The sequence below is a fragment of the Podarcis filfolensis genome (genome assembly GCF_964270895.1).
Source record: "Podarcis filfolensis genome assembly, chromosome: 4".
Classification (NCBI taxonomy): Eukaryota; Metazoa; Chordata; class Lepidosauria; order Squamata; family Lacertidae; genus Podarcis; species Podarcis filfolensis.
The window spans coordinates 78,619,418-78,635,057 of record NC_139607.1 but is presented as its reverse complement, the minus strand read 5'-3'; the positions used below and the strand labels follow the sequence as shown (position 1 = coordinate 78,635,057).

Genomic DNA, 15,640 nt, shown 5'->3' with positions numbered 1-15,640 from the left:
TTAGAAAAGAGCAAGAGTACCCACCTCACCAGGATAACTCCATGTGATCTGCACTCTTGTGTTCCAGGCGGTAGTGATTGTACAGTTGAGGACAAGTTTGTCTCCTTTTAATAACTTGACTGGTCTTGAGGCATTTAACCGGACACTATGGATTTCATTGTCTACACAATACATCAAGAAAGAAAAGTGAATCCGATGATTAATTAATTAAATAACTGAAATTACTGACTGAGGAAACCAAAAGATACTTACTCATCCTGAATGTCAGGTATTTTGTGCTGTATTCATGGCCATTAATACTTGTTTCACAGCTGAGAAGGCCTATGAATTTATATGTTGCATTTGGTATGATAAAGCCCTTTGTACTATCCCAGATTATTGTCTTCCCATCAGGAATGATGTTAACTCCTGGCATCTAAAAATGAAATGAATTCATTACTTCTTTTTATTGTTAGGTGCTTCCCCCCTGAAACTAATGAATGGTTAATTTATAAAAGGAATTTTAAAAGTTCCTGAACATAACTAAACACCTATATGAATATATTTACTCAAAGGGCTTCCAATAGCACTTTTGTCTCATAACATTAAAAAAATGGTGTAGAATGTGACTATTTCATGTCCCCCCCCCCCCAAATTTCATTATTCATAATTTTGCAATAGCAAATGGGATTGCTCAGGCTTTATTGCTATGCCACTGACTTCCTGTTGACCAATATGGTTCTGTCGGAAAATGTTCTTCATTTGCAGATGCATGATCATCACATACCAGAACACTATTTTTGCCTCTAAATTGGCAGTTAGGGGATTTTCTAATGTTGACAGCAGGCCACTCCAGACAAGAAACAAACCTCGTAGTATGGGAATTTGTAAACACACACACAAAAAGGGGGGGGGGGAGAGAGAGAGAGTGTGTTTTGATATGAAAACATTTAAAGATGGAAATCCAGCATATTATAATATATAGTGGCATGTATATTTGTCAGGCATGTCTGTGACATCACAGCACAACTTAGAAGTCACAAATGAGCATGCGTGGCTTAGCATGCCCTAATGTTCCAAATTACAGGGGCTTCTCTATGTAGAGCTAACTACAGAGGTCGGTAGCCAACATTGTATCCAACATTGTGCTCTCCAGGTATTGTGGACTACAACTCCCATCATCCTTAATGGTTGGTCAGCTGGGGCTGATGAAAGCTGTAGGCTGTAACACCTAGAGGGCAACACCATTGGCTATCCCTGCTGTAGACTGTTATCATCTCATGGCTTTGACTGAGCCAGAAATGAAAGCATCATAGAATCATAGAGTTGGAAGGGTCCCTGAGGGAATCCAAATCAGGAATCTCAATGCATGGTTCCCTATCTAATTTGAAACCATACCAGACCCTGCTTGGCTTTGCAAATGTGCTAGCAGTTTTATTGCTGCACCACTGGGCATGCTCATGCAAGATCTTAAGTTACCTAGGCATGGCAGAGCTCAAGACTGTACCTAAGCACAGGAGACCAAAGTGAGGAAGCAAAAAGACACCATCAATTGTGCAGAAAGAGTATGCCAGCTTTCTACAAAACAAGTGAGGTGCTAGAGTGGGAGGGCATTGAGGCTGAGTGCCTTCTAGCTGCCTCTCTGCCCAAGTGAGCACCTGCTGTGTGCATACCAGCTATGTATTGAGTCATGCCACCCACATGAGGAAGCAAGGCAGCAGCAGGAAAGGCTGTATGCCGGGCAAGCCACCTCTTGTGTAGTTTGTGCTGTAGAACCAAGGCAGCAGCAGAGGCTGCACACCAAGGCACCCACAGAGGTGAGTCACTTCTGGATCTCCAGGGCTCACACCATAAGAAATTTTATGCTCATAATGTTAATGAGGGGGGAAACTATGGTACTATTTTCAGCAACAGGAGCAGAAAGTGAGTTCAATATGCTTATATCCAGAGTGCATGGGGCAAGGGGGCTAAAGATCTTCTTTACACTCCTACCTCCCCTTTCACCATAAATTTAAGAAATCTCTCCTCATGTATGGAAACTAAAGATTGATTGCTGCTATACACAGTACAAGGGAACCTGTGACCCCCTTTTTAAAAGTCTAAAATCCATACACTACTGAAGCATAACAAAGATTTAAACATCAGATAGTATTCAGATACCTTACAGGTCATCAGTTTAGAAGGCACTGAAGTGATGGAGCCTGTCTTTACACTGGCTCCTTTGACTATTGCTGTTTTAAAAGGCAGTAAAACATTATTTGTTTTGTTTTATTTGTTTTATTTATTTCATAAAATTTATATACCACTTGACCATTAAAAAACCCTCAAAGTGCTTCACAAAAAGAATAAAACCATAACATTATCAGGAAAAACCATAAAAGCAACTATTTACTGTAAGTCATTCAAAACATAAAACCAACAATAAACTAACAACAAATTAAAGCATATAACCCCCATTCTACACATCTGGGTAGGCTTGTCTAAACAAGAACGTTCATGTCAATATCCAGGGAGTTCCAGAATATAGGTGCTACCACACTAAAAGAACCCAATTATCTCGGGAGTGGAGGAGCAATTGGGCTATAATGAAGGGCAGTATACAAATTTAATTAATAATAATTATAATAGTGCAGCATCCAGCACTTAATCTGGTTGGGCAGCGCCAGTTGTGGTTCAACTATGCTCCATGGTATGAAAAGAGGAGGATCTTAGCACCCATTGCTAGGGTAAAAATATATACACATAGGGGTGCTGGGACTGGTCACTGAGCTTGGAGCTTTTGATTTAGACACTTCTGAATCAAAACCTAGAAATCTGCACTGATTGTGACAGTGAAGACTGCTAAGTATACTATTTCTTCTTTCATAAATTCAGTGATCATGGATCACAAAGCTTAGAGCTGCAAAGCAAGTCTATGTTATTCATTCTATGTTATTTCCCCAGACAGAAAAAAAAAGTTTTAATAGAATGAACAACAATCACAGCTAAGACTAAAGTGACACAGTGGAATATACTTCCTTATCTATACAGCATCTCTGCTAAGAAGCCATAATAACAATTTAAATGATGGGAGGAGTGTGTCCTGTACATACAAATACTTTCTGCCACTTTATAGCCTGCTGACTGACTTTCTAAAGTGTCTTGAATTCTAGAGAGCCTATTGTGGTTACTGCTGCCAGATATAAACATTTCCCTTTTGATCCTTTGACTGATTCATCATTGCATATACAGACAATGACAATAAGAGGCATGCACAGCCCACTGGTTCAGGATATTCTGTCAAAGATAAAGTTTCCACCAAAGTCATGAATGTCTGCAGGAGGATTGGGAGGCATTCATTTTATAGCGCAATTGTTGATGCTGACTTAGCACTGGTGGTAGATGCATTGGGAGGAAACGTTCCCTTTGATTTAATATGTATATCTTTAGGAACACTGGATCCATGAAGCTTAACATTATCTACCCTGACTAGCAGCAGCTCTCCAGGGTTTCAGGCAGGGGAGATTCCAAGCTCTATCTAGGCCCTTCTGCACACAAGGCCTTTCTGAGCCTAGACCCTTTTCTATACAAGGCAGCTTCTCTGCCATTGAGATACAGCCCTTTCCCTTTATTTATCTAGCTGGGCTGGAGAACCTGTGGTGCTCCAGAGTTTGTTATACTCCAAACACCCACAATCTCTGACCACTGGCAAGAATGGCTGGGGCCAATGGAAATTGAACTGGGATGCAAACAGGATTTTAAGGATCCAGTACAATGTATGTGGTTTGGTCCTTCTCTCTACCTGCAAAGGAGGATACCAATTTGCATGAAGTTTGTATGTGCTTTGTGCCGTATGCAAATTTATGCAAATCTGAATTTTGAGGGGGCAGAAGTCACACGCAAGTAATAAGATGCTTGAAAGACAGAAGGTAAACAGATGAAATATCACCATAACTGCATTTCCATATTAGGAAAGGTTTAGCCTATTCAATTTCTGTCTACCACATAATTGTTAAGACACAAGAACCATATTTCTCCTCCAATATCAGTCCCAAATTGTGCAAAGTTCTCAGGTTTCATGAGCTGCAAACCAGTTATGTTACTGCAGGTCTTTCCACCACCAGTGAAAGAATAGGAATGATATTTCAGATTGGGGGATGGGCGGAAAGATTTACAGCAACCAAAATTCAGGAGAGATGCCCGTGCTTGGTTAAATTCAAGATTACATTGTTATATAGCACACAGCACATTCCTATTATAAGAGCATTTGTTGTGGTTATTTATTTATACTTCATAACTATATCAATGTTATCAGCATTGGACAGTCTCCCTTTTCTTTGGTTTTCCTGAGCAAAAAGGCTTTGAGTCTTTCACACAAATATACCTACTTAAATGTTTATCTCAGCAGCAACAATCTACATCCCAAGTTGCTAGCACAATCAACTTAACAGTCATTACAGCTGTAGTTCTCTAAAAAAGAACCAACACAAACTGGCTCACAACAATGGATTGCATTGCAGTTTAAATAATCCACTCTCTCTCTACCACCATTTTTACTTGCAACACAGAAGGACTAATGAAGGACTTTATTGGCATTAAAAAAATTGTTTTAATCTTGACATTCTAAGAAAAAATATTATGAGTTGTAGCCAATGCTCACTAGTAGACAGACAGAAATTAATTAATAGGCAAGGCTAACTTAGATACAACAATTTCAGAGGGTTTACTTGGAGTTTGTATGTACTTTGTTGGATACAACCCAACATTTTTTGCATGAAATGACTTATCTGCTAAGCAAAGGATTGTTGCTCAGACAACTAAGAGGAATTCATGCTCTTGGTAGCTGAGGTTTAGAGCTATCTTTGCTGCAACTTTTTGCTTTGTGTGGACATCACAGTTACACTAAAATCCTGCATTTCTCAATTGTTTTCTCTGGAAAACAACCACTTCCTTACCAGAGCAAAGCAAAGAATGGCATCAAAATAAACCAGGAAGTCCTTTTTCCATTGTCTAAATTGATAGAAAAAGTAGCCACATATGCACCAGAGAAATCCATGACTTCAGAATGGAAATTGTATTAAGAAGGGACTTCCTGGTTTAGTTTGAAACCATTTCTTGGCCTTCCACAGTGCATTTGTCAGCCTAGTTTTGCCAAAGCATTCCATCAATCACAACTGTGATTTCACACATTGGCTAAAAATACTGCAAGGTGGGAATAGGGTCATTTGTCATGAAGCAATCATTGTATGTGTGCACATTTTGCTTCATAATTATTGTTATATATTAGAGAATTAACTTTAAAAATAAATAAAGTTCATTATCTAAGAAAGTGGTTCCCAATTAGGTGTCGAGGGACCCCTGAGGGACTGCAGAATGCACCCAGGAAGTCCGCGGCCCCATCCCTTGCCTTCCCCAACTATATTCTTTTCATTTTTGCATGGTAATATCACAAATTTTATGGTCCATTTTGAAATCGCAATGCGATAACAATTTTGACGTGGCAATACGCAGGAATATATTGCTCCTCACGTTGGGGAGAGCATTGTGATTTATGTTGAAAACCAGATATCACTCAACCCTAATCTGTTTTTTAGTATACTTAAAATCCTTTGCTTATTAAGGGCTACCTCACATTTTGTTCAAAAAATTGCTTTGTGGAGGTAACTACCATAGAGTTACCAAAATTTTCAAAAGTAGGGGGTCCATGGCTTGGCTTTTGAAAAACGGGGTCCTCAGTAATTAGCTAATTGGAAACCACTGGTCTAAGACCCACCCCCACTGAATCTGGATCCAGTACAGCAGTACCATCTGTATAAACACACCCTTTTTGTTGGGGGTTGAGTCCCAAAACATCTCAAGGGCTACAACTTCAAAAGGATGCATGCAAACCAGCTGAAATCACTGGGTAAGCACTTCAGCACACTTAACATAATTTTAATTACTGAACCACCTATCTGTAAACTAAACCTCAATATATTTCATTGGCTTTTTGCTTGGTTTACTGAGTTGAAAAGCATTCAAACTTACTGTGCTTAATTTTTCTTAATTACCATACAGCTATGGAAACCCCCCATATAGATATTTCTGTGTGGTAAGGTGGGCAGTGCAATTTTTTTGTGACAAACTGAGAAGAATTTTTTTGAGGAGGCAGGGAGGGTTTAATGTGGGGGTGTAAAATCAACAAAAAGAAAGCTATTGGTTGAAAATTGTTAGCTAATGTGTCATGAGGTAAATACGAAGCTGCAGTTGATCCAAAAGTGGTCAGAATAAAAAGAGCAAGCTTATCCTGTTATTCAAAACAAGTACACAAAGTTTTTAAAAAAATATTTTGTCAAATAGCTTAAGAAACTCCCATGCTCTGCTCTGTGCTTTCACAGTTTCAACAACTTGCTAGACTACAAAGAACACTATGAGAAGTATGTAATTTCTTAGGCATGTCTTCAGAAACTCTCTAGAACACGACAAATATAAAAATAGCTCTCAGATGTTGAGACATGTGGTTGTGGGTAGTAGGTGTGATTGTATGTTATTCAACAGTGGATGTGTTTGGAGGAAAAATAAAATACACTTTTAAAAACTTTGTTATATATCCAGACTGATGGCTCCATCAGAAGTGAGGGACTGAAGTACAGACAGTGGGAGGATGGAGAAGTCATGGGTGCTAGAGAGCATTCAGTCATAGAATGAAATGGAAGCAGATGGAGCTGTGTCATGCAGTTACTTCAGCAGAAGGCTGACAGGAAGATGAATGTTAAGCCCAGACAACAAGATAACTTGCTTTTGTTTAGTGTAATAAGAGTTCAAATTGATTCCAGTGCATTTGCATTTGACTATTTTCCCCCCAGGTCTTCTGTTATAACTATATTCGGTAAACTGTTGCAGTTGGATTATTGTGAAACAAATGGACTCCCCCTCTGGCTGAATGGCTGTTGTTCATTTATTTCCTCCTCTAGAGGGGTGTGGCAATCGAAAACACCCCATGAAATATCACCACAGAAATTGGTTCTTGCTCGCCTCTTTTTGATGCCTTAATACAACTTTCTGCTGTCCTCCTTGAGTCTGTCTACATTCTGCACAGCCAATTATTTTGCTTCAATTTGACACTAGTTCTTTCAATGGAGGTAGAAACATTCACTATACTTCTATAAATAAAAACATTACTAAGCTGGATAAATTAGCCTTCCCCAGTCTGGTCCTCTCCTTATGTTTTGGCACTCAACACATAGGGATCAATGGAAGTTGTAGTCCAAAATATGTGGAGGGCACCAGGTTGGAGAAAGTTAGCATAAACACTGTATAACAGATGTAGGAAGCAATCTAGTTTTACTTAGCAAAATCCAAATACCATTTTTAATGTAACAGGAATATCTGGTACTGTAACTCTGCACGGGATGATAAGTTCTTCTCCATAAAAAACGCGTATCATATCTGGCAGATCTCTGTTGAGCTTTACAAACGGACTGTGTGTGTCTGCAAAAAGAACAACAGAAAAATTAAGTCACAACAAATGACTTCAGTACACAAATGCAAACAAGACCATTATCCAATAGAGAGTCATGGACACTTACACCCATTGAATTGTGGTTCATGTTATTAAATCAGTATGGGACATATCTGCCAGCCAGAAAAATGGGCTGGCTTGAGGAATTTAGGTCAGTGTGTGAAACTGTGTAGCTGGAGCTATGCATAGACCTGAACAAGCCACATATTCAGTGGGAAGTGTTTAATGGTTGCAAACTCTTCACCACACAAGGTCACAATTTTGCACATTCCCTCCCCCGCCCCCACATCTGAGCAACAATGTTCACAACTAGGACTCATTTCAATATATTGAAGCCTTACAGCCAAAGGTTTTGAAATCCACCATATGCATCTCTACTTAATTTATTTCATTGAGTTTATCTACTTTGGGAACCATATTTGCAAAACTATTTTTTTCTGAAAATCTGTTCTGTGCTTTGATATCCTATTCATCTATCTTCTGCCATATAAAGTATCTCACAATGCAATACTATACATGGGAAGCCTACCCAATCATGCAATTTTATTATGTCTTTGAGGTTTAAAGCTACTGATTTTATTTCTATTTCTATGTCCATTTGTTTCTAATGTTTTATTTTATCAGTATTGTTAATGAGTATTTTCTATTGTTTTATGTAAACCACTTAGAAGTTTTGCTGACTTCAGTGGGGCTTACTCCCAGGTTAGTGGGTATAGCCTTAGGTTGCTAATTGCTCTGCAGCTATTGTGACTGCCAAGGACTTCTTTGTTTGTTTGTTTTAAGAAGAAGGAGGACAAAAAAATTGCCTAAGTATCAAAACAGACTAACAACATTTCCTTTGCAATATGATCCAAGGAAAGATGAAAAGTTATCCTGCTTCTACAGTTGTAAAAGAAACACTTTTTTTTCTGTGCAGGGGCTACAGTTATAAAGGGGGGGGTCACCAGCTCTTCATATCGCCAGTGAAATGCTACTTGTTACTACTCCCTTGAGACTCATTCATCCTTGTCACAAAATTAAAAGCTATTCTCCAAAACCAGCAAACTTTGCAGAGCAGTTTCCTGTATGTATAACCTGCAGGCCATTTTAAGTATGAGGAAGAGCTGCCCTAAAGATTGACCGTAGTGTCTGCAGACACAGTGTCACCACTGGCTGATGCCAATAATGTACTAGTGGGGGGAGGGGAGTCATCTTGAGCCTTGCATCCCTTTTAAAGAGAGTGACAGGAAACCAGTACAATACGTAAAGAACATTCTAACTTTAACGGATACATTCATGTCACCAGTTCCACACTTGAGGTGACAGTCACGGGCCACTGAATGGCATTGTCTTTCTCCGACAATACTAATAACTGTATATATTCAAAAGTAATTTTTCCTTCCGCTTACAAGTCACAGCTACACATTTAAACACAAACAACCTTCCAGATAATCCCATGTTAATATATCTGTAGCCTTCTTTATTACCAAATAAAAATAAAAATAACAAAGTACTGTACTCAAAAACTTTGAGGGGAAGAACAACAGAGGCAATTTTGAAGGGATGCAACACATTTTTTTCTTTTCTTTTTTCTTCTGGATTTTTTAAAAATTCCAATGGGAGTGAAATAAATTACACCAGCTCCAGACTTTGCCACCAGTTCTGGAGTCAGATCATGGGATGGGTGTGCTTTGAATCCTGTAGACCTCTAGCCTTTGCCTACATACCTCCACCATGCATTGATTTTGCCCTCTCCAGAATTGGAGCTCTGACACTGGGCAGGCATAGGCTGTGGACCTTTCCATACTCTCACAGAAGAGGCATACAAGGTCAGAATTCCCTCTCCAAGGGCAGGTCCCTCTCTCCACCCTTGGACAGGCAGATCCAAAGAATCCTATGGCCCTTGAGACAGCCTCCAAAGAACCATCAGTTTGCAGACTGTTTATTAATTTTGTGTGCTTTTTAGTACAGATAAAGCACTTTCCCTCTGTTGCTCACAGGTTACTGACCCTCCCACTTCCCAGGTGAGTAAATAAGTATATGTTGTTCACTAAATCAGAGTGGTAGGAGAAGGAGCAAAGAGGCAAGAACCTGAACTGTAAGAAACTGGAGATAAAAAGAAAGTAAGATAGGGAGCATTTTGATGGATAATAGATCTTCTAATTAAGTAACTATTAGATTTTTAGGCTCTAGGCAGAGGATTGTCATAGTTCCAATCATAAACTTTCAGGTATATCAGCCAATTCAGCACTCTTCTTGACATCATCAGGGAGTTCCACTCTTGTTGTGAGCCCAGGGCCCTGTTTGCAGCCTAAAGCCTTCCAAATGTTTTCCTACCTTTGATTAAAAGGAATATGCATCACATTTTCTAGGACAGCATCTTTTTAATTATTTGTCTGAAGGCTTTTCATAACCTTTATTTAATTTCACTTTCCTTTCCATCTTAAAACATGGCTATAAGGGATATAAAATATTAACCCAGGGGTAAATTTTTTCATTTAGAAGGAGATAGAACTCAAACTTGTATAGAAAAGAAAGGAAATTCTCAATGTTCGAACTTGGATGTTACAATTAAGAACTCTGCCTCCTATATAATATTAACTAAAGAGTTTTATTTTATATATATTAAGGTAAACAGTTATTGTACGGTATGCAAGAGGGAGGGATGTGGTTAAGTGCATCTATGACATTAATTAAGCTAAGTATGCGATATTTTGAAAGGGAAGTGTGGTAAGTTGAACAAGTACAGATGAGTTTAGATAAGTATCCTTTGGCACTTTGAGGGTGATTGGCTTTCCTGAGCCTTGCCATTCACAGGATGACTGTTGAACTTGTGTGCAGGATACAGTGCACCTTTGAGGCTAACCTGCCTTACCTTACCAGAGTTGTGGGACACGAGGAAGAGGGGGCTCAGGAAGGCTGACCTATTCACCTGAATGGGTGCGATTCAAGGAAAAGGGTAATGACTACTTATGCCCTCCCACTGAGGAAATTCAAGTAATCCTATGGGATTAAGAGTTAGTATCCTAAACCTAGCCTTTAAAAGTTAGTTTCAAGCCACCATAATGAAATGAATGAAATGAAATGTGGCCCTAGTTGAAACCCATTTATCTGGAGTCTTGTCTCATTATTTCTAATTGTAAAACTGCTTGTAAAATACAGCTGTGTCCTCAGGCCATGCAAACTTTTGTAACAAAGATTTCAAAGTGGATTTGGTTCACATGAAAGGTGCAAAATTAATATTCCATTTTAAAGTCTTTATTAATCAGATGGGCATGCTGTAGGCAGTCAAGAATCTTTATTTTATGTTACTCATTAATCAAATATTAATATTCATTTTTATTAAGATGCTGGGGGAGAGGACACCCCCAAAATATGTATGAGAGAAATATGCAAGTTATTTTATGAAATGTAGCCAACACCCATGATTCTGAAATGGTACGCTATCATCCATGGAAAGAGAAATACATGAACACCCTCTTATGCACCCTGTGAAAGATCACATATTTCTCTTTCCCACTGGTGACAGTAGGAAAACCAAGCAGTCACAATAATCAGGATTGTGGCCAAGCACTATAACAGGTTAATGGATGTGACTCAAGCACTAACCTGATAGTAAAAAATTAATTTCCTAAAAGTCAATTACATTGTTCTTTGACATTCCAGTGCTTTTTCTGGCAATGGGGTGGCATTTCACACCTTTTGCCTAAAAACGCACACACCTAGCAACAATAAGGCTATTACTCAATATATATATTTGATACTGTAAGATATGGTTCATGCCATACTCTAATCATTTAATAGACACATTTCTGGTCCGCTTCCTTTCAGATAAAGCATGCAAAATTCCACATGCCCCAAGTCTTTCCTGTTCTTTGTTTTTTCTTAGGCTGGTAGATAAAATGTTAACTCTATTTTCCATTTTGAATTGCATTCCCATGGTAGCCAAACTACATTTAACATAGGAGATCTGTGACTGAATCTCCCAATGCCTTTTTCAATTCTGAAAACATCTGAAGGGGATCCAACTTGGTCTGGGGGCAGTGGCACTGTGGAAGATGATATAGAACCCTTCCACCCACACATACACATTCATTTCAAGTCTGTTCCAAAACAGGGGTGGCTAACCTTTTGCAGGCCAAGCACTGCACTGATCCATGGCTAACCCTCCAACAGTCACATGTCAAAGTGGGTATAAACAAAATGTATAAGTGGGTGTGGTGAAGGTGTAAAGTAGGCATGGCAAATTTTATTTTGAAAAGGAGAAATAGGGGTGGGCAGAGGGGAATAAAAATCACAGCATATCATAGGATCACACCACAGGGCCCACAGGAGTGGCCAATTCCCACCCACCCCCCTTTATTTAAAATTGGAAAAAAATTGTGTAGTACACAAAAGGCTGAGGCATCAAGGCATGACAGTGGAGGACCCATTGGAGCAGTGAATATACATAGAAATAGAAAGAGAGTCTTTGTGGGTCACAAAAAAACTTTTTGTTGGGCAGCCCACAGGTCAACCACCCGTTCAAAAAGCAAATAAAACCAGAAAAGCCTGGAAATCCGATTACAAATCTCCTGGTCCATGTCTGTTTTGGCCCCACAACTTCAAACACATTGCAACACAACAACCCCAAGTGGTTTCAATGTACCCAGATGTTCCATTGATGATAACATGCTCATTTAGATGTAGATCCCTTTGCTTAAGTAATAATGCAAATTTAGCATTTCAGAGAAGTATTTTTTTAATAAGAAGGAAAAGATAATTGGGATCTTACCATTAATAAATACATATATTGTTGATACTGTCTTCTTCTTCACAGCACTTGAAGATGTATACTTGCAGCTATAATATCCTGTATCACTTGCTTGAGCTTTGTTCAAAGTCAGGCTACTACAGAACTGTTTGCTGTTCCTTCCACAACTATATGGAATTATATTCAGTCGTTCGCTGTCCTTGCTTAGACTTTCAGGCAGAGACCATGAATGAGCCACTTCCCCACTGCAAATGCAGATAAGAAAGCAAAAGCATAAACAAACAAAACAATTATGTTTGGCTACCATTATATGGCACCAATTCCCAAGCCTCAATCATATGGCATCTAGTAATTTCTGGTGCTCCCCTTAATATTGTTTTCTAAAAGCGACATCATAAATAAAAACAAAAGAAAATGAAGAACTATTAAATAGCTGCTTTCCATGCAGAAGACGCCAGGTTCAATCCCCAGCATCTCCAGCTAAGACTGGGAGAGGCCTCTGTTGGAAATCTTGGAATCATAGAATTGTACAGTTGGAAAAGTCTCTGAGGGTCATTTAGTCCAACTCCCTGCAATTCAGGAATCTCAACACTCAGTCCCCCATTCAATTTGAAAAGAACACTGAAAATCAGTGCAGAGCCAGGCATAGGCAAACTCGGCCCTCCAGATGTTCTGGGACTACAATTCCCATCATCTCTATCCACTGCCCTGTTAGCTAGGGATCATGGGAGTTGTAGTCCCAAAACATCTGCCTATGCCTGGTGCAGACAATACTGAGCTAAATAGACCAATGAGTCTGACTCGGTATAAGGAAGCTTTCCATATTTCTTCCAACAATAATTCCTTCTTGCAACCAACTAGAAAAACAAACTAGAAAGAAAACCTATTAACCACAGACCAAATTCATAAAAGGTGCACCCTGGATGATTACCTGCACATGATGCTTAAAGTATCTCCTTCTTGTATGACATGCTGTGTTCCTGTTATATTTAGCTTTGGACCTTTCCAACTGGACCCCGAACTAGAGCCTAGAAAACAAGGAAAATCCAGATTATTAAAACTGGTGGAAAAACTGATGGGCTTTGTATCTATTCAAATTAATATGTTTTTATCTAAAAGGGCTTCAGTGTTTTCACACAGAGCCAAATTAGCTGGGATGCCATACATGCAATTGCTTGAATGGCTTTGTAAAAGTAAACTGCAGGCACAGTGGATCTGGACCTGCAAATTAGTAGCAATCAGCCACCTGATTAGCTATATTGTATATTCACCTGATATTCTATTGTTCTGATCAGTTGAAAGGATGTGACAAAATCTGCCTCATTATGTGGTCGAATGTTACAGATTACTGTTAACTGTAATCTATATTTCAGTAAATTTACAATTTTTTGGCATGGTAATGACCATCTCTGTTCACCCAGAATTTCTTTATTTCTTCATTACAAAAATATACCACCTTTATCTTCCAAGGGTCTAAGGTGGTGTACATGGTTCAAGAGATAATACTATGCAGATTAATGTCAAAACATAAACATTCATTCAGGCACAACACCTCAAGCAGCCACAGGTGAGAACTAGGACCTACAGGTGAGAACTAAATGGAAGGTGGGGACAGGGGGACAAAGTACCCTCGAAGGAACTTGTGTCCCGCACCAGAGGCTCTACCCTCCTCTAACACCCCATACACTATGTATCTATATCTATATTCACTCTGGTAAATACAATGCCATTATTGACAATACATTTAAGTGCTCTCTTAAGCAACTTTCTTTTTAAGAGGGCTTGTGAAGCAAACTTGTCAGTCATACTAACTCAGCATACATTATTTCATTATATTCTCCATTCAGATTTATAAATCCACATGATAATCAAACTAATTTATTATGTATAGTAACTTGCAAAGTTACTCATTCAGTATGCAGCAGATATACATTTTTATTTTATGAGACATGAAAAAAAATAAAGTCATGAAACTCTCAGATGTTAAGACAGCTTTGAAGAATATGTCAGACTGAAATGCACATGGGACAAAATCCTTAAGTTATTCAGTGTAGGGCTTGATTTTTTAAAGCCCACTACAATCAATACAGTGTTTAGATTCATTTTACACAGCTTATAATCAGGCTGCTTATGGTTTAACCAAAATGTTTGCGTCAATAATGACTGCAGGAATTCACCCAAGAACAGCCTATCACTCTCAAACAATAGGTAATGGGGTTAATCTTCCTATGAAGGCAGAATCAGTGAGGTATCAAGAGAAGCAGCAGAAGGGTTGGAACGGAGCAGGGTAGGGATGGGACATGGAAAAGAGAAAAGCAATACGATAACATGTTGAGTACAAAAGATGCTACCCCTTCTGCTCACTAATCATTCTTAGACCTGGTTGGCAAGGAAAGCTAAACCATAGCTTAGCTATGTTCAAGCTTCAGGATCAAGCTTTTCCTCTCTTCTTTTCTTCTTCAGCATGACCACAGGAGAATAGAAATATAATGCCATTGTTGACAAATAACTCTTAAGCACTTCTCTAAAGCACTTTAATCCCATTTAATTTATTCCTTAGCCACGTGTTCCAGGAGCGTAAAGTGTGGATTGCAAGTTCCTCCCCCCACCCCTCTGGCTTCTAAAGCAAGCAACTGGATGATATGCAATACAGTCCACAAGAGGGAGAGCATCTAGCTGGCCAATATCAGGCTGGCAGCACCGGGTTTGAGACTACAGTATTACAAAGCTCCTCTGGAGAAACCCCTTCTCGGTTTCACAACAGCAACTAAGTCATAAGGCAAAGTCCTAAGGCAAAATCAGAAGACTGAATCTGTGCCTTCTGCAAGTGATTCTCCCCCTTGCAGGCTGAGCTCAAGTTGCAGTACGGTAGGAGCACAACTACGGTATATCCAGTTAAGCTGATTAAGCACAGCCGCTATGGTTTGCAATGCAGATGTACCAGCATTAGGACAGAGGAAGATTTAGGGGAACATGACCTGTTCGGTTGCATTGGGTGCAAAGCCTTGGGGAGACACAGGAGCTGAAACAACTATGATGTAGAACGGAAGCCAAGAGGTGGGGGGGGGGTGCCAAATTTTGAGATCCCAAGGTCTGCCACTGATAAGGAAGGAGATTGTGTGTAAAAGTGTGTGAGAGGAGAAGGGCTTAGGGTACAGTATTTAGGATAGGAATAGAAGCAGGCAAAAGCGATATGAAGTTGGGTGTGTAAGCAGGAGGAAGGGGGAGGTGTATGCTTGACAGTGAGAAGGACCTGAGAATGATATGGAAGTGCCAGAGAGATGGGGCTGGAAAAAGAGCACAGAGTGTGGGTGGAATATAGCAAATGAACAAGGCAAATGCTCATTTGAATATTTTTATTTATTTAATTTATTCCATTTATAAATCACTTCCTATAAAACTTCTGTAAACGATTAACGTGATCAAAGATTTACAGAAGATTGGATGAA

At 39.2% G+C, this 15,640-nt stretch overlaps 1 protein-coding gene across 9 annotated transcripts in view; it reads right to left on the bottom strand.

Annotated features, from left to right (window-relative positions):
- FLT1 (fms related receptor tyrosine kinase 1) overlaps positions 1-15,640 on the bottom strand; it is a 136,217-nt gene that overhangs the window by 82,400 nt on the left and 38,177 nt on the right. For all 9 annotated transcript variants that reach the window (XM_083608986.1, XM_083608988.1, XM_083608981.1 and 6 more), the window contains 5 exons: positions 13,123-13,219; positions 12,213-12,436; positions 7,304-7,428; positions 253-415; positions 25-161 (listed from right to left, as the gene is read on the bottom strand). In XM_083608986.1, the coding sequence (XP_083465112.1) occupies positions 25-161; positions 253-415; positions 7,304-7,428; positions 12,213-12,436; positions 13,123-13,130 (657 nt within the window). In that variant the 5' untranslated portion in view covers positions 13,131-13,219. The remainder of the gene's footprint in view (positions 1-24; positions 162-252; positions 416-7,303; positions 7,429-12,212; positions 12,437-13,122; positions 13,220-15,640) is intronic.